This window comes from Montipora foliosa, chromosome 1, assembly GCF_036669935.1.
Source record: "Montipora foliosa isolate CH-2021 chromosome 1, ASM3666993v2, whole genome shotgun sequence".
In the NCBI taxonomy this organism is placed as follows: domain Eukaryota; kingdom Metazoa; phylum Cnidaria; class Anthozoa; order Scleractinia; family Acroporidae; genus Montipora; species Montipora foliosa.
The window spans coordinates 71411356-71432672 of record NC_090869.1 but is presented as its reverse complement, the minus strand read 5'-3'; the positions used below and the strand labels follow the sequence as shown (position 1 = coordinate 71432672).

The 21317-nt window shown below is 38.7% G+C and overlaps 2 protein-coding genes across 4 annotated transcripts in view; both read right to left on the bottom strand.

Moving 5' to 3' along the window:
* The window catches only part of LOC138007664 (E3 ubiquitin-protein ligase TRIM71-like), a 2289-nt gene extending 352 nt beyond the window's left edge, over positions 1-1937 (bottom strand). Inside the window, exon 1 of the mRNA XM_068854705.1 lies at positions 1-1937. This exon is cut by the window's left edge and continues 352 nt beyond it. Within this exon, the coding sequence (XP_068710806.1) occupies positions 1-1897 (1897 nt within the window). The 5' untranslated portion in view covers positions 1898-1937.
* The window catches only part of LOC138007672 (CDK5 and ABL1 enzyme substrate 1-like), a 63938-nt gene extending 44340 nt beyond the window's left edge, over positions 1-19598 (bottom strand). Inside the window, exons 1-11 of one of the 3 annotated variants that reach the window (XM_068854717.1) lie at positions 19119-19598; positions 16005-16100; positions 15289-15358; positions 14482-14611; positions 14282-14394; positions 12943-13049; positions 12663-12699; positions 11623-11688; positions 9820-9856; positions 9161-9231; positions 7485-7914 (exon numbers count right to left, since the gene is read on the bottom strand). In XM_068854717.1, coding sequence (XP_068710818.1) covers positions 7777-7914; positions 9161-9231; positions 9820-9856; positions 11623-11688; positions 12663-12699; positions 12943-13049; positions 14282-14394; positions 14482-14611; positions 15289-15358; positions 16005-16100; positions 19119-19597 — 1344 coding nt within the window. In that variant the 5' untranslated portion in view covers position 19598 and the 3' untranslated portion in view covers positions 7485-7776. Of the gene's footprint in view, positions 1-7484; positions 7915-9160; positions 9232-9819; positions 9857-11622; positions 11689-12662; positions 12700-12942; positions 13050-14281; positions 14395-14481; positions 14612-15288; positions 15359-16004; positions 16101-19118 lie in introns of those variants that run through there. The other 2 variants (XM_068854732.1, XM_068854723.1) reach the window with 2 other exon arrangements.
* Between the last annotated feature and the right edge of the window lie 1719 nt (positions 19599-21317).

Sequence of the window (21317 nt, the reverse complement as noted above, 5' to 3'; positions counted from 1 at the left end):
GGATACAATGAAAAGGAAAGCTGAAAGAACCTTCAGTACCGATACTGCGCAAAAACCGACCATCGAGTGAAAAGATTTTGATAAGTTTGTTACCACGATCGGCAACAATAATGTTGCCATCGCTGTCAATCGACAGGCCACAAGGAGTCTGAAGCTGGTGATCCCGGCTTCCTTTTCCTCCAAACTGATTAAGATAATGACCTTCATCACTAAACAGTTGAACTCGGTGGTTGCTAGCGTCTGCCACTATAATCTTATTATCATGAAAAGCTATCCCAACAGGTAAGTGAAACTCTCCCTGCTGATTACCCTTTTTACCAAACGATCTTAAGTGAGTTCCATTACTAGAAAATATCTGTACTCTGTGGTTACCAAAATCACTCACAGCAATCTCATCTTTGTCATTCACTGCTACCCCAAAAGGTTCACAAAGCATTCCAGCATCCGAACCTTGTTGTCCAAAGGATAACACAGGTCTGAACTGCCTGTGTTTGACTTGAACCTCAAAAGGGCTGCCACGAACATGTTCTCCATTAACTTTTACGGATGCCTGACATGTTCCGATTTTTTTGGCAAAATAGTTAATCTTGTAAGTGCCATCTTTGTTATCTTGTATTTGAGGCTTGATCGCACTGTCACGGCCTTCACGAGTTTCGATTTCCAGTGTCACGCAATCACGTTCTTGGTGACATTGTTCTCTTTGTGTGTTCCTTGTTGTTACAACAATCTCAGCTTCAAGTCCAACAGTTCCTTCGCGGATTCCTTTTCCCTCGGCGCCCGAGTCTTTCGGGATAGTTTTGGTGATAAAACTTTCAAAACAGCCTATATGTTGGAATTTTAGATCATCAAATAACTTTTCGTTCCCTTTAAAGACAAAAGCCATGACATGTTCGAAGTCGGAGTTACCTGAATCATCTTCTTCAGCCTTTTCCTGAATTATTTTGTCCAGAAATTCATGGGGCTGCATGATTTGAGCGTTTGTGCTTCGCTTTACAATCATTTCGGTTTTTTCAATTTCTGTTTCTTGCATTTTCACGTCTTGTTCAATCTCGTGTCTTTGCTCTCCTAGAAGCTGCAACGATTCTCGCACTTTGTTTTCCACCTCATCAAAGATGTGATTCTTTTGCGCTTCAATGGCTGCAATGAAACTGTCGGCAAACTGCTGCACGTCGCTTTTCACTCGTGCGGCTTGTTCTTGAATTGAAACGCAGTTTTCATCAATTGTCGCAGTCCTTGTCATCTTCTCCTGCGCTCTTCGTTTCTTTGATTCAATTGCTGCATTGACTATCGATTTGCGTTCCTTTGCGGCATCTTCCAAAACAATTTTGGCGTGACCTTCGTGATCTGTTAGAGCGCAAGCGTTGCAAATGGCTATTTTGCACTCCTGACAGAAAAACTTCAGTTTTTTCTTCTCGTGTTTCCCGCAAAGAGTCGGCTGATTTAAAATACTCTCAAAGTCTTCGTCTCGAAAGTCTTTCAAAGCCAATACGTGGTGTTCTTTATTGCTCCTTAGCCCGTTATGCAGAGGGAGGCAGTTACCACACCAGAACGAACAACAAGTGAAGCAGTACGCAGATTCTCCGCTTGTTTTCTCGCAATTTCCACACTTGATGCCACTCGTATTGCACTCTGTGACAGGCAAAGCATCCAACAAACTGTTGACGCGAAAGTTTGTTGGAAAAGCGTTAAGATCACCGTTTCCAGGGATCCTGAAGTTTCGCCTGCACTCGGGGCATGAAATAGTGTCTCGGATTCCGCTCGTTTGTTGAATCCTTTGCAGGCAATGAAGGCAAAAACTGTGTAAGCAAGGAAGCTGCTTTGGATTAGTGAACCTGGTCATACATACAGGACAACAAACGTGTTCATGAATATTGTCTAGAAAGGTTTTGATATCCATGACGAACGCAGAGAAGTATAGACTTCCGTGTTGAACTCGCGTTACTGAACAAAACATCTGTGTGACTTTGGTTGATTGTTGGCAGGTTTTGTGATCTAAAGCGATTAAAATGTCTGAAGTCAAGTGTTTCAATATCTCGGATTTCATAGAAATTTACGTCATCAAACTGTCACGTTTTTTATGAATTTAAGCTGATGTTGCTCAGTGCATTTCTAAGGGTGAAAATGTTTGCTACAAAAGCACAGAAAGGGTAAACACGGCATAAAGAAGGCATGTCTTGATTTTTCAGTAAGTATGGTACGTTATAAATAACAGTTGTCGTATAAAAAAGAAAACAAAGAAGGGAGAGCGTTAGTCACTACATTCTATTACTTTGACATTTTCTCAATACCATCTACTAGATAGAGGGGTTACAGGATAGTACAATTTTCTAATTTCCATTGCAAATAAATCTTAATAAAATCCTTAAGATCAATTTTTTTCCAATACCTTACACCGATGAATATATTTTTTCTGATATAGAAGAAGTTTGCCAAGTCTGCGTTTTTGGGAAATAGTCAAGTTGAAAGTAAGGAGGTTCTCCAAGAACATATAACAAACGAGATGCTTCAGTGAAGCATACACTGGGTTGCCTGTGGTACGTGTTACAGAAAATCAGAGGGCACTGAATTGTGTCGTATTGAAATACAGCATTCCAGTCTCCGAAGAATAACAAATAAAAGAGAAGCGAGAAACATTGGCTTCTGGGCTGACATGTTGATAATTTTCAAGTTCCCTCACAACTTCTTTTCACCACAAGTGTGCCCTCTGAGCATCTGAATGCTTTTAATACTAAAATTCACCGGAAGTTAAGCCCTTTCGGGCGAGGTTAGTTTTAGGATGGGAGACCAAAAACAGTAAACCCCTACTAAAACACAAGGATCTGACCGAAAATACTATTTACGCTAACAAATGCGAACTCAGCAAAGTACAGATTTTGTTAGCTTGCTTTATGCAAAATAAACATTGATGCAAAAGCAAATATCTATTGATACACAGTTTTAGAAAGAGCAGAATGAAGTTTCCGGAACGGTCGATCGAGAGTAAAATATTTACGACATGAAAACAATATTAATTTTGAACCATGAATATAGAATATAAAAAGTTACGATCAGCGATAAACATTTTGGGAGATTTTTGCTACGTTCAAATAAATCGCAAAATCGAAAGTGACATGGCGGAATTCAGCGGGCGGCCGTGATTAAGTTACCGCGGCATGTTTACTCGCCAAACAGTGAAGTATCTGTGTCAAATGATGGCAAGATACCGGGTTTTTGTAAGTTTCTTTTTCTGTCAAGTGTTATAAAGTTTGACACTGAAATGAGCGAAGTCAAAACAAAGATCACAATCGCCCAACTCTTGTTTATGCAAAGTCAAAATTTACTCTCCAAGACGCGTACGACGTTATTTATCACCAGGTAATTCCATCATTTTGGAAATAGCAGCTACTTTATGATTCATCTGCGTCACAATTTTTCACTGATTTTGGGGCTCATTTTGTTGAAACTCAAGCACGCTTCCAACAGGCCTGTGAACCCTTCCTGCTTACAGAGCAATACTAAAAAACTTCTCCCATATCACATTTCAACCTTAAGCTCGAAAATTCAATACACAACATGATATTATAATTCACAAAGGCAGAAAATACCACAGAATCCTTTTCCAGCGAAAAATTTATTGAAACAAACAACATATTTGCTCTTAGAGGCGAAAACCTCTTCCTATTTCATTGCGTGCGTGAAGACAAGAAACTCAATCGTGTCAAATTACCATGTACTTCAGGTAAATACAGCTCACTTTGATTTCTCCTCGACGGGCGATAGATTGTTGTCGAAGTCCATTACTCGTCGCTTTTACGATTCCAGGTATTTGTTTTCACCGCCCGCCTAGTTTATCCAACTGACTTTCCATTATTGAGCTCAATAAGGGTATATTTTGTTTAAGATCCACTAAAACGCCATTTGCGTTACATGACTTTCGACGCCATTGCAGGTTAAGTTTATCATTCTACTGTGTCCACCAGAGAAGTCTACGTATTTCCACTACCCTCTCTATCCTAAGAAAATACGGGCAGAGGGCTCTATGCAGAAAGACACCACTTAGCAGGGGACTGACGGGCAAGACTTTTACCGACACGGAAAATAAAAAAAATAATAATAATCTACCCATTTTCCGACTGGGATGCCTACGGCAACCCAGTAACAAGCTGATTGCTAGTGAGAGTCTATCTTTGTGTTCACGGTGTGTGCCATTGAACCACCCAAGTGTAAGGCTGTACAGGGGCACCCAACGAAGATATACTTCAAAAACACTTAAACATAGCATTGTCAAAGGTATTTTAGTATTTAAACGGTAGAAACAAGCATATTTTTGTCCCCTAAAACTTTTTCATCTGTTCGGATTTCCTAGCTGAAAGTCTAGTCATCCGAAAATTATGGCGATTAAAACTTACCTTTTCGAAAATTTCAGCCAGAAAAAAGGCTCCCGAAAATTCTAGGTGACCTTTTTGGGGTAAAAATGGGCAATTATACCATTTTTTAGATGTTCGAAAATCCTAGGACAGGCAGGCAAGCAAGAAATTTTACAACAAATGTTCCGAAAATTCGAGATCTCAAATCGTCTTCCGAACAGATACTTTCCGAAAATTGACGTTGGGTGTCCTTGGCTGTAGAAAGAAGTGGAATCAGGAATCTCCTTCTACTCTAAAAATCTCAGAGGACGTAAGTTTAGATCTCATGATTTTACTTTGTAAAAACTATCATAAACTAATAACTGAGAAATCTACTGCTGTCCCAACTTCTATTAAGACGGCTTGGGAGAAGCAATTTCCTGTGATTTAAGATAATTGGCAAAAGGGGTTTACACTTCACTGACAGTTATGCCGCTTCTAAAGATAATAAATTAAGACAGTTTTCCTGTAAGTTTTTGCATAGAATTACGACTAGAAAAGAGTTGAAAAGATTTAAATTGTCTGATGACGATCTCTGTCCTCGATGTTAAAATACACAAAACACACAAAAAAAACTGATCCCACTCGGAAACTTCTCAGCGGCACCCAACACGAATCTTCGGTGAAACGTGTTCGGGAGAGTCAAACCCCCCGCAGGCGAAAGAGCTGGAAAATGGCAGAGAAATGCTTTGTAAAGTGCGAAATTCACGACGGCGTCAAAAGCAAAAGATCTTCCTGTGGGACGTTGTCGTCTATTCTCAGTCTCCTTTAGTTTCAGTAAACCAATATGGCAACCTGGTCACGTGACCGAACTCTGTCGATGACAATTTTGCAATAGGAATTTCAGTTCAAAGCAACAGAGAAATTAGAAAGTGAAATGCAATACATCCACTGGATCGTTATCTTTTAATTTCGTAATCTTAGAAACAAACTTTCCTCCATTTCTCCGTGGCAAGTCAGTCCAACCTCGTTTTGAAAAGTAGTCTAGGTGTATTTAAATTTTTTTTTTTCTCGTCAAAGTAACACTGGTGACCACCACGACGCTTAAGTCACGTCGTAAATGGTTCATTACCCACACCAATTGGCTGATAGTTAAATTCAATATCGGCAAGAATGATGAGGTAAGACAGGGGATCCCCATGCCCCATCATAGTTTTTAAAAAATCTATTTTTAGTTTCACAAAGATATTTTAAGTTCTCATACCCAATGTCGCGCGGTTAGATGATCAGCGCCTGGGAGAGGCTTTTATCGCTTTTTAATTTGTATTGCCACAACCACTTTCCTTTACGTCGATTAAAAAGCTTTCCACTCTTTTCAATATCAAAGCTTTTAGATTCGTCAACGAACGTGATCCCTACTGTGGAGGCCATTTATTTCCACAAGCTGCGCAAGCCGCGCATACTTAAAATTTGAGAGAGGACCCTGGGAACGAGGTTGAAATTTCATTTCGTGATTACAGCTCGCCAATCAGGTGCCTCTCTAAAAATAGCTGCGTAGCTGAACCATGCGGTAAAATAAGATTTTTAAAAAAAACTATTATTGGATGAGGCCCAAGTAGGGTGGATCCGCTCTGTTACCTCATCAGATTGCATCCTCTCTCATCATTTGATATCGATCGTTATGTCGGTCACCAAATATTCCACCCCTTTACAGTGCGACGCGCCTTACCGTGGCCACCCAACAAACTTTCAGTTTTGACAATTACATGTAAGTACGTCAACTCAAACGACCCATTCAACGGTGTTTAACTACAACCGTGCGAACTTTGCAAGGAAGGGTGACTTCGCTCTGACGAAGGGCTGACGCTCGAAACGTCAGCTTTTAGAATCTCTGTACGGTGGTCAATTTACATTATCAACTCCGTTGATAAACCAAATTTTTGTATATGTCAATCAAATTCGCCCACCCTGACTGGCGTATAAGGTTTAAAAAACTTTGTTAGGTGGCCACGGTAAGGCGCGTCGCACTGTAAGCAGTTTTGATAATAGAGACTGTTGGCATCTCAGAATGAAAGAATTCAACAACTTAATCGTCCTTTAAGTTAAAGTTAGTAAAACGACAATAATGCGAATTTCAGGTCGGAAGAAGTATTTGTTCCCTTGCAAAAATGCTATTCCGCCTTTGACATGCAGTTTGACAAGTAGTTACCAATACAAGGAATTTTCTTTAAACTCTTTATCGTCATTTTCACCGTACAGGAAATAACAACAAAGATCCAGTGGTGAGAAGTAGTTTTTCAGTATAATTGTAGTCTCGACATGCATTTCAAGCTGGTTATTCCGCTTACGGCTTTTCACAATAGTCATGGCTTGACAGGTTAACAGTTTGGAATCCTCCAAAGAATTACGCAACTCTCAAACCTCAAGGGTAGAAAACTTTCTTTAAAGGTATCTGCAGATCAGGGGAAATTTTTTTTAGGTTCACACTTAGAGGATTGCACTGCTTCTATTTGAGGTTGACTAGCAGTAGAGTTATTTTCATAGAGCTATGTCGTAGAGTTAGAGTTAAGTTTCCAAAATCCTGAATTCAAGATTTTGGAAGGCCTAAATCCTGAATTTAGAAATACAAAAAAGGATCCTAAACACGCATAAAAGCTAACCTTAGGCCTAATTAGGCCTAAACAAAAGTTTAGCTTTTATGAATGTTGGCTTCCAAAATCTTGAATTCAGGATTTTGGAAACTTAACTCTAACTCTACGACATAACTCTATGAAAATAACTCTAAGAATAGCTGTCCCCCTTCTATTTCTGAACGAATAAAATTGATTTACTAATAACTAAACCAGTCTTTACATTCTGAGTGGGTTTGGCACTTTTTGAGCACCTCAAAACGAGCCTGGACACCACATAACAATTACATGATACAAAAACCAACGGGACAAGCGCAACCTTGGTCTCTGATTTAGATCAAAGAAAGCTGACCAGAAAGAGCACCAATTTACAAAAACAAGTCTTAGAATAGCGCTAAGGTTTTATTCGTTAGTTCCAATCACCGATTTCAACCTGTCAGTTCTATTACCGTAAATGGTAAAAAGAAAGAATAATAAAAAAGCTGACCGCTTTTTGCCAACGTGTAGCGGTACACCCTCCCACCCCCTCCTCCTCCACCCCCCACCCCCCCTCCTCGAGGGGAGCCAACGGTCTGGCCCCAGTTTTTCGAAGGGTGGAAAGCGCTATTCACCACTCAATTGGTTTTGATAGTGTTTATCCGTTGAAGTGATTTCCCGGTAGATAGCGTTAACTATCTCTTGAACAACCGAAGCCTGATCTGGATCTCTACTGTGGATTATTATGTTGTGTACACGCCAGGAGGTGTCTAGGGTTCTTTTAGAGTGCCGATCTTCCGGAGTCGCACTCAATACAAATATTCCACTGTAAAGCAGCCACCGATTTATTCCGTTTCTAGTCGTTTCACATGGGGCAATACTTCCCACTGTGGGACATGAAGGTCAAACTGGAGGGCCACTACGGCTTGAAACTCAAACTTGAGGAGTTCTTTAACTGATACGCGAAGCTTATCTTCGATTGCCTGGAAAGAAAAAAATCGTTAGAACAAAGAGAAAAAACGAAATTGATAAAGGAGACGTGATGGTCTAATAAAAAAAAAAACAGATAAGATCATTTTGAGGTTACCTACATGAAAACAGACGTATTACAAACCTCAGGATGGAGAAAAACTTCTCCAAGTAGAGATCCAGACCTAATTGTCTCCATTCATGTAAACTGTTCGTTTTTCAACCCTTACGGTTCTTTTAGTACTTGATCAGCAGTTAAAACACTTCATTGTGCTTTTGCTATCGATCCCTTTTTTGGTTTGGAGTTTTTATAATTGGGTGCTGATGGTCTACAAATTGGGGGAGAATTGTCCGAGGAGCGAATTGTCCTGACATCAAATTCGAAGCAGGGACACAATGACGGAGGGCGAATGTTGCAATAACTAAGAGACTGAGCTAATGCAATACTGAAAGGAAGAAGTGGTCCTCGCACCTACGAGGACAATTTCAGCGATTGTCTCTTAGAGATCTGACAGGTTCATGATCAAGTCTCCCTTTCAGCTCTAACCCGCACTTCAAATTTATAAATTTATTTTATACATCGAGTCCTTTCACGGAAATGCACAAGTCCAACAAATTTACCTGCTCAATAGGCCTCATGCATGATGGCGGCATATGCTCCAAATTCACCACCAACGCTCGTTTGCACGAAATTATTCACATCAAATTATTCTCATCACTATTCGCGCGTGGGTTTTTCTTACAAGTTTGCTCCTTTGGGAATTAGCTCATGCTAAAAATTACAAATTCGAATTCGTGGCTTCGTGTTGAAATTTTGAAGTCAGACGAGGTCACGGATAAGGGATATTGAGGTGCCTCATAGCACAGTTGGTACAGCATCGCTCCGTCATCGCGGAGGTCGATGGATTCAAATCACGTTGAAGCCACCTGAATTCGCAAGGATCACTTTTTCTCTTTCATCTATAACTCGCAATTCAAGTAGATATATTTATTTCATTGTTGCGATACCGCTTTAACGGCTTAAAAGTTTCGGAAAACAGAGAAGAAATTCTGATACCAAAATACCTCTGAAAATTGGCAGAGATTTGGAGGAAAGTACGTATGATGCATATAGTGAAGACGGTAGTGTAACTTGATAAATGGCGCTGTATATGTAAGGGGGTATCCACGGGTATCCTTTCCTGCGGGAGGGTGGGGAAGTGGGGGGGAAGGGGGAGGGGAGGGCAAGAGCATGCTACACCTCATGTCAAAATAGCTTACCTCAATAAGTTCTTTGACTTTCTCTCTCCTCATGTCATCATTAAATTTTGCTGCCAAAAGCAGACAGGAACCTGAAGTTAAAAAAAAAGGGACAAATTCAGGATCGACTGCCGGGTTCCCAATAAGACGTCTACATCTACAGTGTGGTTAGTTAGGCATTTGCCAGGACCACAGTGTGGCCCAGTGGTTAGAGCACGTGCCTTGAGATTTAACATCCCAGAATGACGACTCAATCGGACCACCTATTGAATTTTATTCTAGTAGTGTCTGATTCAACTTCTCAGTCGGTTGCTCTTGTAGATAGCGAACTGGTTTGCCTGCGGCCAGTTGCGATTCTTAAAGTTGTTTTTATTGTTCTGTTTTGTTGTGTGTCATTGGCTCTGAAAAACCCCTATGGGGGAGAGGTCAATTAAGTATGTACGTTTACAAGACTCTTAGGATCTTATAGGATGTGATTATCGACCAGAAACTTTATAAACTGCACAAACAAATGTAACAAAACCATGACACGTTTGCTATCCGAGTTCGCAAAGAAATGGTAGTCCAGTTCCCAGCTTCATTGACAAACATTTCCTGATTTATCTGTTGTCATGCCAACAAGTTCAGCCCGTATATTTTGCTTATTAATCTGGGTGTCATTATCAAGCTGATCCTCTTACCTGCCAGCAGTTTTCTGTTCGCTTTATTGATTTTTTCCTGTAAAATTTAAGTGATAATAAATTGAGGATATTACATGGTCGCGCGGAGATACGAAATTTCTATTATAATAAAGTCGAATTCTTCACTTCTCAAATCAGCGAGCCCTTAGTTTATTTACTGTTGAGCTAAATAGTGCTCGGATAATAATAATAATAATAATAATAATAATAATAATAATAATAATAATAATAATAATAATAATAATAACAACTGTACAATTATATAGCGAACACATCAACAGTTACTAATTGCTCGAGTCACTTCAAAATTCTAAGATAAATAAGATAATAATGAACAAAAATAAATGAAGAAATGAGTTGGTTAGTTCATTAATTTATAAAAAAAACTAGACTAGTACACTAAAGAATTACTCTTAACAAATTTAGAAAAAAGAAAGGTCCTAAGTTTCTTTTGAAATAATGAAACCGACTTAGATTTGCGTAAATCTAGAGGAATAGTATTCCAAATCTTTGGCACACATACAGCAAAAGCCTTGTCATCAAACAATGTAGTTTTTGGTTCTAAACGCTGGTTGCATCAGTAAATCAAGAGAGTTAAGACCTTCCATCCATAATAGATATAATCTCAAGGTTGAATCTTTTCTTTTAAATCGATAGAGACTCAAAACTAATGTCTAGTTTTGTATTAATTCAATGAAGCTATTCTCTCGGCTTGCAGCTGAGAAACACATCACTGAAATGTATTGAAATTTGAAATTTAAGTTTTCCTTCATGAGCATTTTTCTCTGGAAAAATTCCCTCCTAAACCAGCATTGGTTTGTTAGCTGCATCTGACACTGCTTTTTCCATATCCAGTACTGTGTCCCTAAAAGCCAGTGAAGTGGACGTTATCATTACAAGTATCACTATACATGCTTCATGGGAAATGTAGTAATGCTGAGATTTTTAGACCCATCAACAGGTGGAACAACCTTGAACTTCAAGGATTCTTCGGAGAATCATCGCTGATCCTAACAAAAACTATTTACATTAATAATAATAACGATAATAATAATAATAATAATAATAATAATAACAGTAATAACAATAATAATAATAATAATGATAATTATTATTATTATTATTATTATTATTATTATTATTATTATCATTATCATCATCATTGTTATTACAGGAGCCCATGAGATGGAGCCTCCGTATGTACTACATCCTTGAGTCAACCTTTACGCGAATCTTTGTATTTTTAGAACTAACCCTTCACATTACATAAATTCGCATATTTTTCTCTTCGTTTGACAATAACTTTCCTCTGATTGGCCATTGTAAACTCCATAGAAAGACGCGCAAAGGTTGACTCATTACATAGGGTTTGAATGGGAAAGGAGCTTTCCTACTCATGAATGCGCTCCAGTTATTGTCCTCATCAGCTTCAGCATCATCATCATCATCATCATCATCATCACTGTAAAGTGTGATTAATGGGCCATTTCCGAGTTCTTGTCTGCCTCCCCTTCAAAGCGAGTCTAAGTGCAAAGTTTTTTTTATGAAATTAGTTTTCATTCATATGTAAACTAGAACTAATTACCACAACAAAAACCTCGCACTTAGACTTGCTTTGAAGAGGAGGAAGACGTGATCTCGGAAATGACCTATTGTGAAAGAGTTTTTTTCTCTTAGTGGAATAATTAAATAATTGTCAATTCTCATAGACATTGCTCACATTTGAAAGCCCAGGTTCAGGGCTTACATGTAGGAAAAACTGTGGTCTTCACAAAATATCTGAGAAAATGTTTAAACATTTACCTTTAATATGAGTTTTTCAAAATACACAAATGCATATGCCACTGTAGCTGGATCCAGTTGACATTCCTGTTGCAGGCAATAACAAAACTCTTCCATGGTAGATCATGGTAGAACTTTCTTTATTTGGACTAGTTTTGCATAGGGGTACATACCCTGGGGTTTGGGATCCCCTATGAGGTATGTGTATGTCACCTTACACCAAACTAGAACTTGTAAGGAGTGCTCAGTATCACATTTTTTGTATAATACATAGCGTATGGAGTTTTTTAACGGTCCCTACACAACTTTATGAACAAGTGCTGTGAGGCAGAGCCAATTGTTAAACCCACCTTCCCAGAGAAAACAAGGAAGTCCAACTGTTTGCATATGGGACTACAAAGACAGAACCTTGTCTTCAGTTTAATATTTAAAGACCCTGAGAATTGGTCAGGCAAGGATGTAACTCGTAACCTCCTGCACGGAAGTGTGATGCTCTACATGTATCTACTGTCAGCAAGCTGGTTGGCAGTCTCAACAGGAAATTGGTGTCATATTTAAGTGCTGTGGTGTGGTCCAGTGGTTTGGACGCAGGTGTTGCATTAGATCAATTTCAAATGACAGTTTGTCATGTTTCAAGGTACACTCACAGCGGAAATTAAGTCAATTAAATCTGGACCCAAAGAAATGTACTTGCTTATGTCAATTGTGCACATTTGCCATTATATCAACACTGGCTTTTTACAAGCAGTTTCTGTGCAGTATGCAAATTAATGGGAGGGTTATAACATAAATAAACAAACCCCTTTCTAGCTTGCTGTTATGTAGCCTGATAACGACCTTGGTTAAGAGATGGTCCTCAAAATTTCACATTAGCCTGCAAAGCATTGCTTCTTGACCAAATATTCATTTTTGTTTATAAATTCGTGTCTTACTTATAGACATTACCAGCCGACAAACCAGCTGCCTAAAGGGGTTTATTTACTAAATATTGCACTCAGGAAATACTATATTAATGATATTAAAAACTCAACGTTTTCATCACCAAACAACTGAAAGCCTACCTGTGTTGATGCTATTTTCATAATATCTTTTTTCAAGCTGCACAAGGAACAGATAAAAAAATACCAGTACAAGATTAAATACAATCTAGAACAGAAAACTCCAGGATTTAAATTCAACAAAGTGTGTTAAAGTTAAGTTTTATTTGTAAATTCTGACAAAAAATCTTCAATGATGGCACAGGACATTGCACCTGCGTTTAAGTAAGGTTTTTTAACAGGTCATAAGCAAACAAAAGAAACATGCTGTACAATTTGAATTTTCAAACAGGGTACAATGTACCTTCGTAGTTTAGTCAGCGTAATGCTGAGGTTGGGAAATTTCTCCCTGAATTGTTCATTTAAGTCCTTTTTTAGTTCAGAGGGTTTTGCATAAGCTACCATGGAGACCTAAAAACAAAAATCAAAATAAAAAGTCAAGGTTAAAAAATAATAATTATGTTATGTAGTAAATGTTTTTAATTAAAACATTTACTACTAACATAGCGGTTACTACATAGTCGGGTGAAGGTGGTAAAAAGGCCCACCTTCAACCGACAAGCTTTTTGTCAATGACCATTTGTTTTTGTTATGGAAAGTTGCATTGCTCATCGTAGCAACCTGATTGGATGAAATTCAGCTCCGGCTGGATTTTTACATATGAAAATTGTTCCATGGCACACAATGCCTGTCGGTTGAAGGTGGGCCTTTAATGATGGTAATTCCTAAATGACTTAATATAAAAAGACTTTATCTTCATCATCGTCATCATCATCATCATCATCATTATCACTGTCATTGTCACATAAATTGCCTTTTAACTAACATCACTATCATATTATATACAGTAGCCACAGTCGCAAATGCTCAACCAACTGAGCCAACCGGTCGGCAGTCATCCTCGATCTCGCAATCACCCTCTTTATCATCATCATTGAATAAAGCTGACCAACTTCATTCCATTAACAATGCAAACATCTTATTAATCCTAATATATTCTGGTCATATCATAAGGTCTTTGAGAGCAGGGTGGCACAGTGGTGAGAGCCCTCGATCACCTCCCACCAATGTGGCCCAGGTTCAATTCCTGGTCCTGGCATCATAACTCATGTAGGTTGAGTTTGTTGTTGGTTCTCTCCTTGTTCTGAGAGGTTTTTCTCCGGGTTTTCCCCTCTCCTCAAAAGCCAACACTGCCAAATTCCAATTCGATCTGGAATGCACTGACACATGAGCTCCTGAGCTCCTGAGCCCTCTTTAAGGTGTTCCATGCGTAAACAAATTCCATTTCCAATTTTTCTTCCATGCAGACCTACTAGAAAAGATTTAGCCATCATGATAATATTTCTAGTTGTAACCTTTGTTGAGAATTGAAGGAGGCAAGTGCCTATTAACTTGTCATGAGGCTTTAATCAGCTAATCTCCATACAAAAAACGAAAACATGGTAGCCAAGTGCTGCGCTACCGAGGAACTATATGTTATATAATTATACCGCTGACCTGGAGTCGCCACAGGCTAGTCACAAGTAACTGAGCAGTTTATAATGTCCGCATGCACAATGTCACACAACACACACCAGACACACACAACACCACAACATGGGGTGAAGCAATTATTACACTTGGCTACAATCCTGAGGACATACCAAGTAAGAAGCAAGGTTTAGGACCTTTCTATGACGACCAGATGTCAATTCTGGATCATCCAAAAGATGAGGATCATATCCACTGAATGAAGGAAAACCAGCATCTGGACTGTCTGAATGTTTGCAGACAAAATTGAGCAAAAAAGTTAGAAATGAACAATATTATGAAGGAACACAAACAAAACAAAGGGCAGAATTACCAGTACCCTGAGAGGTCCCTCCTGAATCTACTGGTATGGTAAGAGGATTGCCTATTCCTCGACTTAAAGGCCCGGCCTCCTTCCAACCAAATGGGTATGTAGATGTTAGGAATGTTCTGTATGATACCGTCTGCAATTTAACGCAAATACATGTATGTGATTAACTTATCAGACGAGAGTGAAACTTGTTAATGTAAGTTAGACATATTGAAGTCAAAGTTAGCCATAGGAACACCCAAATGGCAGTTGTTATCAGCAGTTTTGTTTGCATCTGTGCTGAAGCCAGAAGGCTGCCAGAATTTGGCAGTAACAGCCTCCATCTTGCTGCCAAATGTGGAGGCCCCTCATCATGTCTCCAGAACACAATCTCCACTTTGCCAGACCCTTGGTTCCCTATTATAGTGCGATTAATTTGCAAGTGTTCCAATACAATACAGCAACCCCTTTAATAAAGGAAGGACAGAATCACTGTCGGTATGAGGAAATGTCTACCATTTGTGGAAGCTCCAGGATGACTCAGGGAACCTTCACTTTACAACACAGTCGTTCATGTCGGATGGAATGCAAAAAATATAAACATGTCTTCCCACCGACATACTATCATTATATTAATTAAAATTAATGCACAAAACAGACTGAAATAAATTAATTAATGAAAAAAATTCTTAAAACCTATTGGCTCTTGAACTACCTTCCATTGACAAGTAAAATTGTCTGGTATTAGACAGACAGAGTCAAATTTGTTAATTCTCACTCCTAGAAGTCAACGGGTAATTAATTAACTTGACGTGCAATAAGAACCGATACCTTTTCAGCTGATCCCAGTTCTACTCCTTCTATTCCTACAAACTGGTGAGGAGCTACTGTTGGAGTTTTTCTAAAGATGCAATCAATACAGCAACAACAATTCATTGAAAGTAAATATCCCAGGATAGAAATGCACTACAACATGCCTTGAGGAGCTTTCACTCAGGCAAAAAACACAAGTGGTTTAGAGGAAAGTGACAGAATGAGAATAATACAAGATTCCGCCTAGGGGGACCAGAAACGTTTGGCTGTTTGCCGGTGAAAACTGAGAACGAACCAGCGAAGTAATGATGAACAATTCCTGCTAGTAGTAAGAATGGGACGAGTACCCTGCCTTGCTTGGCAGACTGATATTAATGAGGTTCCAGCCTCATTTGCATCCAATCCACCATTTTTAATGAGGTCCATTCCCATACAAACTCTCTATTTCCAACAATTGATATGCAGCCATACAGAAGCGAGGTACAGGTATACTACTCCCACCCACCCAACCCTGATGCATGAATGTGAAAGAAGGACAGACCGCGACACCAGGGTCTCCTCCCTACTCTTCACAAGCAGTGTGTGGGTTCTTTAACAGGACCAAATCTCCTGGGTATAGTTACATGACCTGTATTAATTGGGAAAACAAAATGTGTAAAATTTCTTATTCAACAACAGGCATCATTTTGAGTAACAGGGATCCCTTGGGTAAAGAAACTTGCGTAACATAATACCTCATCCCTTCCTGGCCTGCCTCCTGGTTCTCTTTATGGTACTTCAGGACAGAATATGTAACAAAGGGAGCTCTGTGACCATAACACAACACTATCCTGTCAAACAACACAGGTACAAACCTTACTTTAACGACATAGTAAAAAAATAAAGGATAGCATACTACACTAGAGTGGTAATAGTATACCTGGTAATCACATGGGGCTGAGTACAAATTAAGGATAGATATCACAATATTAAACTGTAATGTGTTTTCAGAAGGGTTGCTTGTACTTTCAGAAATTGACCGAGTTGCACACATTACTTGAGGAAACTTGTGATTACTTGGTTATATGTAAAGAGCATAATTTTCTTTATTAGGAAGGTAAAAAATGCATGTTAAAATTGCAAAATTTTGTAGGAAGCCATAATTCAGCGAAGTGTCAAAATGAACTATATTAGCTACAAAAATAAATGATCACTATTAAATTAGGTGAAAAATCAGGGGATATGTTTTTCTGTGGTGACTTTAGGATTCTTGAAAAAATCCAATTGCTCCTTTGCTTTCCTTTACTAGTTGGGATGCTCTACCACTGACCTGATAGGAAACTTGTGGAAGCTTAGGTCATTAATTTAAACTACCGGTATTTAACAAATCGAAAGTGGTTTACCGTTGTCTGTACTCTTATCAACAACGATATTCATCATCACAGTGTTCAAAATGCTGCGTGCCTCGTGAGTCCGCAACAAATTTTCACCACTGGGATGGCAAACATCGTTGTGGATAAGAGTACAGACAACGCTTAAAACCACTTTGGATTTTTTGTTACCACAAGATTCAACGCCAAAGAAAGTGACCAAAATCATGGCACAAAGAAAGAGCAAGCATTGTCTATAACTTTCTCACAATATGATTGGTTTATTTCCCAAAATGAGTATTCCTGATTGGCTATTGCATTGCGTGACAAATTGAAACAAGCATGACACAAGCAGCGTTGTCTAGACTCTTATCGACAACAGCAAATTAGCCAATCAGATTTGTGAGATTACAAGCAATAATATTGTGTTAAAAATGTATTTTGTCACATGAACCTACAGTGTAGTTTATACAATTGTACTCCCTTACAATATTCCAAAATGGCTACTTAACAATTAGACCCATATTTGTGGGCTATGGGTCAATAGCCCAAGAGGCGAAGCACCCAACTAGTCAGATTAAGAAAAGGCAATAATAAAGTTAGCAAATGCAAGTTGAAGATATATTTATTTGGGAATAAAACGAAAGAAAGTGTCACACTTTTCGCTACTCAGTATAAATAGTCCTCTAGTAGCGTAGCCAATTAAAATGCAGGACTTGCATTAGTCCACTTAAGTTGGGTGATACTAATGTATTTTAGCATTCTTTTGTTTGCTCGTAAATTAGCCCTTGTTGCCTCATTCTTAAACTTAAAATTCAATATTTAACCTTGAATGAGGGAACAAGGGCTCATTTGCAAGCAAACAAATAATTTTAAAATGGGGGTCATTTTGGAATAAGGTGTATAATACCTACCATACCCCTAGAACAGAAATAGACCATTTTACATTTTATCTTACCTGGCTTAAGAATGGAAGCGAGGTTGCCGGGGACCCTGCTTTGATACAAACCTTTATCCTTTTCTAATTTATTAACGTAGACTAATTAGAATTACAACAACACAATTTACATGATAAAAGCAGTCAGGTCTGTATCAATACAAGGTCACTGGCAGCCTCGCACCCATTTATAGGCTTGGTCACTAAGCAAACAACTGTAGAATGACCCATTGCCAAAACTGTGCATTATCACAAGTGTAATAAAGAAGATGGTTATTGTTCAAGTAAAAAAATGCAAATCACTAAGGGTTATATGCACAGAGGAAGGGATGGTAACACAAAGATTTGAGCCTACATGTAGCTGTGCACCACAACTGAAACTTTCATCACAGTAATGCAGAGGTGCAGGTTAATTGACAAATTATCTGGGCTTGATTCTATAAAGTTGTGCATTTGCTGCAAGAGTTTTTTGTCTGGATACAGGAATGAGGGAATCTTTACTGACGTCACCGTTTACGTTTTGTTTCATCACTTTCATTGCTCAAAGAAAGCATTGTGCTATTTACAAAAAATTATTGACTTCCAAAGGTAAAAGATGTTGTTAACCCATGGACTCCTGGGAGTGAGACTTGACAGATTTTACTCCGTCTAACGCCAGACGATTTTACTCGACAACTGGGGGTGTCCTAGGGCATTTGAGTTGTCAATGGGTTAAACTTAGGTAAATCTCCAATTTTAAGCCTTTCAGCTTTGGTATTACAAGCCAGTTATCAACCATCAACAACTGATAAATTCTTGGGTGGCAAAAGCACTTAAAATTACTGATCCCATACACTCTTCGTAAAATTGTGAATGTTTAAAGCATCATTGCTCAGAGATTATCTAGTATCTCGTATATTGGGTTCAGATTTTCAGTGAGAGCTTATTACGCAACTAATTTTCAATATTCAGTACTTTATTCTTGGCTGACTGATTGGAAAACGAGAGACTTACCAGTAAGCTAAATGAGGCTAAAAACGTAAACAAACAATCAGTTCAGTATAGGTAATCACATGATTTTGAGTACGACTTGGAACAAATAAGCACATTTTTTTCCAAACACGCACAATTAATTTTGTAGTCTTTGAAAAAAATTACAAGTGCTCATTCAATACAAATAATTGCATTAGAAAAATCATGTGATTAGTCATTACAATATACATGACAAAATTTGAGATGGTTAAGCAGAAGCAACGCATGAGTATCATTCAATCACAAAAAATTGCGCCATGAATTGCACCATCCAGAGCTTGCATTTGATTGCCTATCATTGCAAAGATTTCACCTTTATTGCACTAATTTCAACTTTCTGTGCTAATTTTATTTTAATGCACTCCGTTTGGAATTTATTGGCGTGATCTCAGCCAATCAACGTGCTGAAATGTTTTCAAGTATTATTAGAACTGTAACTGAATAATAAAATTAATTTAAAAAATTAATATTAGTCTTCAATTAATTAAATCTTAATTTTTCTAATACTACAAATTATCCCAAATCATTGCACCCTTTAATAGTATCATTACCTTTTGTCAGTTGCCCGTCTCTTATGATGAAAAGAATTTCCAGTAAGACAGGAAATTCTACTTTTACTACGACGAATACTATCACTCAAGGAAGATGAATCATTTGATTCGCATAACGACACACTTCTTCGTACAACCACAGATCTTTCTTGTAGCTTTCTCTCGGAAGCAATCTCTGTTGCGCTGCGCTGTCTGTGTAAGACCTTTACGTTAACGTTTTTCGGAATAATGTCGGCCTCAACAATATCCTTTGAGGTGCTAGGTTCAGAAATCAAGTGCAGCAATGTTCGCCTCTCCGAGTGCAGATCAGAGCTTTCCGCCTCAGTTATCTTTTTCGGGTTCCTCTCTGTCTTAGATGCAATCAGCACATCTTCCGCAATGTTTCCGTCGAGTGAAATACTTGAAAGAAAAGCACAAGCCGAGGCTATCCGTCTTGATTTTCTTCTACTTCGACGGCCAGCAGTCGTCACAGCCGCCATGTTGGCGGTTGTTGACAAGTTGCCTCAGCCACTCTACCCACTGATAGCTTAGGGCTACTTAGCCCTCTCCTGCTGGTTGTGAGTTGAGTGCGTTGCGCAGCCAATTCACCAAGCTTCGACGCTAGCCCGAGCGTCTTTTAGGAATATAAGAACACATATGCATGTGGGTTTTGGACTTCAGAGGCGCTACCATCTAAAATACGAAGATATTTTTTCACTGATAATCACTATGCAAAAAGGTGGACACGCGCTTCTCTTATGAGGTCCCTTCCAGGAGCTCAACTGGGCTCCTTCTCAATCTTCTGAGCTTCCTAACCTCTCTTGGGTTGCCAAGGATACAAGAATTTGTATGGGAATCTCGATAACAAACTGAAAAAGATATTTACACGCAAAAGTTCTCAATCAAAAAAGCCGTACTTCATTTTCCTGGTGACTTTCTCACTTTTTGTATGGTTATTTGCCTTATTGAATGCGATTTAAGCGACTTCTCAACTTCCCGGGTTGTCACTCGTACAACGCAAGTGCGTCGAGCACAAAAGTTCTGTTTGACAAAACTCAAAGAAACGTCATTCATTATACCTCAATGTCTTCCGTTTGTCTACAGATATCGAGCAACTAAACAAAAGAGAGACCAACTAGAATAAGATAAAGGAATTTTCATATTTTTGCATGTAGCATCCTGCCCTTTGATGTTTCACGTAAATCCAATGCTACCTCTCTTTTACCCCTCCCATTCTCCTCACGGCTTCGCTGCGTGTTATTTACCTCCTGCGCCAAAAAATCTCGACAGAATCTCGATACAGAACAGTGCAGTAAAATGTCTTTTGGAAATTTGACTCTATTATTATGCAAAACTCGTGGGGCCATTTTCTATTGCATTGTACACCAACATGGCCGTCTCATCACGTGGTTTTCAAATTGTCAGGCAAATTAGCCAGGTGTTATGCTAGGGGCAAACAGTGGAAAAAAGGCAAATTGCGGAAATGCCGAAATATTGAAATAACATTGCTAAAAGTACATTTTAGAATTTAGAATGAAGTACCTTTTATAATAATTTTATATCTTTTGATTGCCTTTCGCATTTTGACTTTCTTCGTTATCTGCTCTATTTCACTTAAAAAAAACATCGAAGTAACTTGTGTAATCATTCTATTTTACCAATTAGGTGATAACCCTTCAACGAACGTGAAACGAATCATCTGTGTGGCTAAGATGGTCGTTATAACCTCTCGAACCTGTGTTGTTTGCCCCCTCAGAAGTGTGTAGCTAATGTGCATTACAATTATAGCTAATCCAACATGGCGGCCATCGTAAATAAGGTCTATTACACGTGTGTCGGCTTTGTACCGAGCAGTATCTTGTTATTTTATGAAAAATGCCGTTGTTTAAAGTGTGAAATGAGGAAAAAACCAACCGTAACGCGGTTGTGGTCACTAACTTTCTTGCACCTGTATTGAAAGGTGGGTAATCTTGACCCTTTTCTTCATTTTTGCCGTTTAATTTATTATCATCAGTATGTCGTCAGGAGCACCCAACGACCAATTTGTTGTAAAATGAATTATTATACCCCAGTTAATGAAAATAACTGTTATTAAGGCATTTTCAGATGTTTTCTTTTTAGTCGTCCTCAGTCTTCAGGGAGTTTCTACAGCCAGCTCGGGTTGAAATGCTAGAAAAAGTCAGTAATTCCCAGGCAAAACCTCTATCAATAACAAAATTT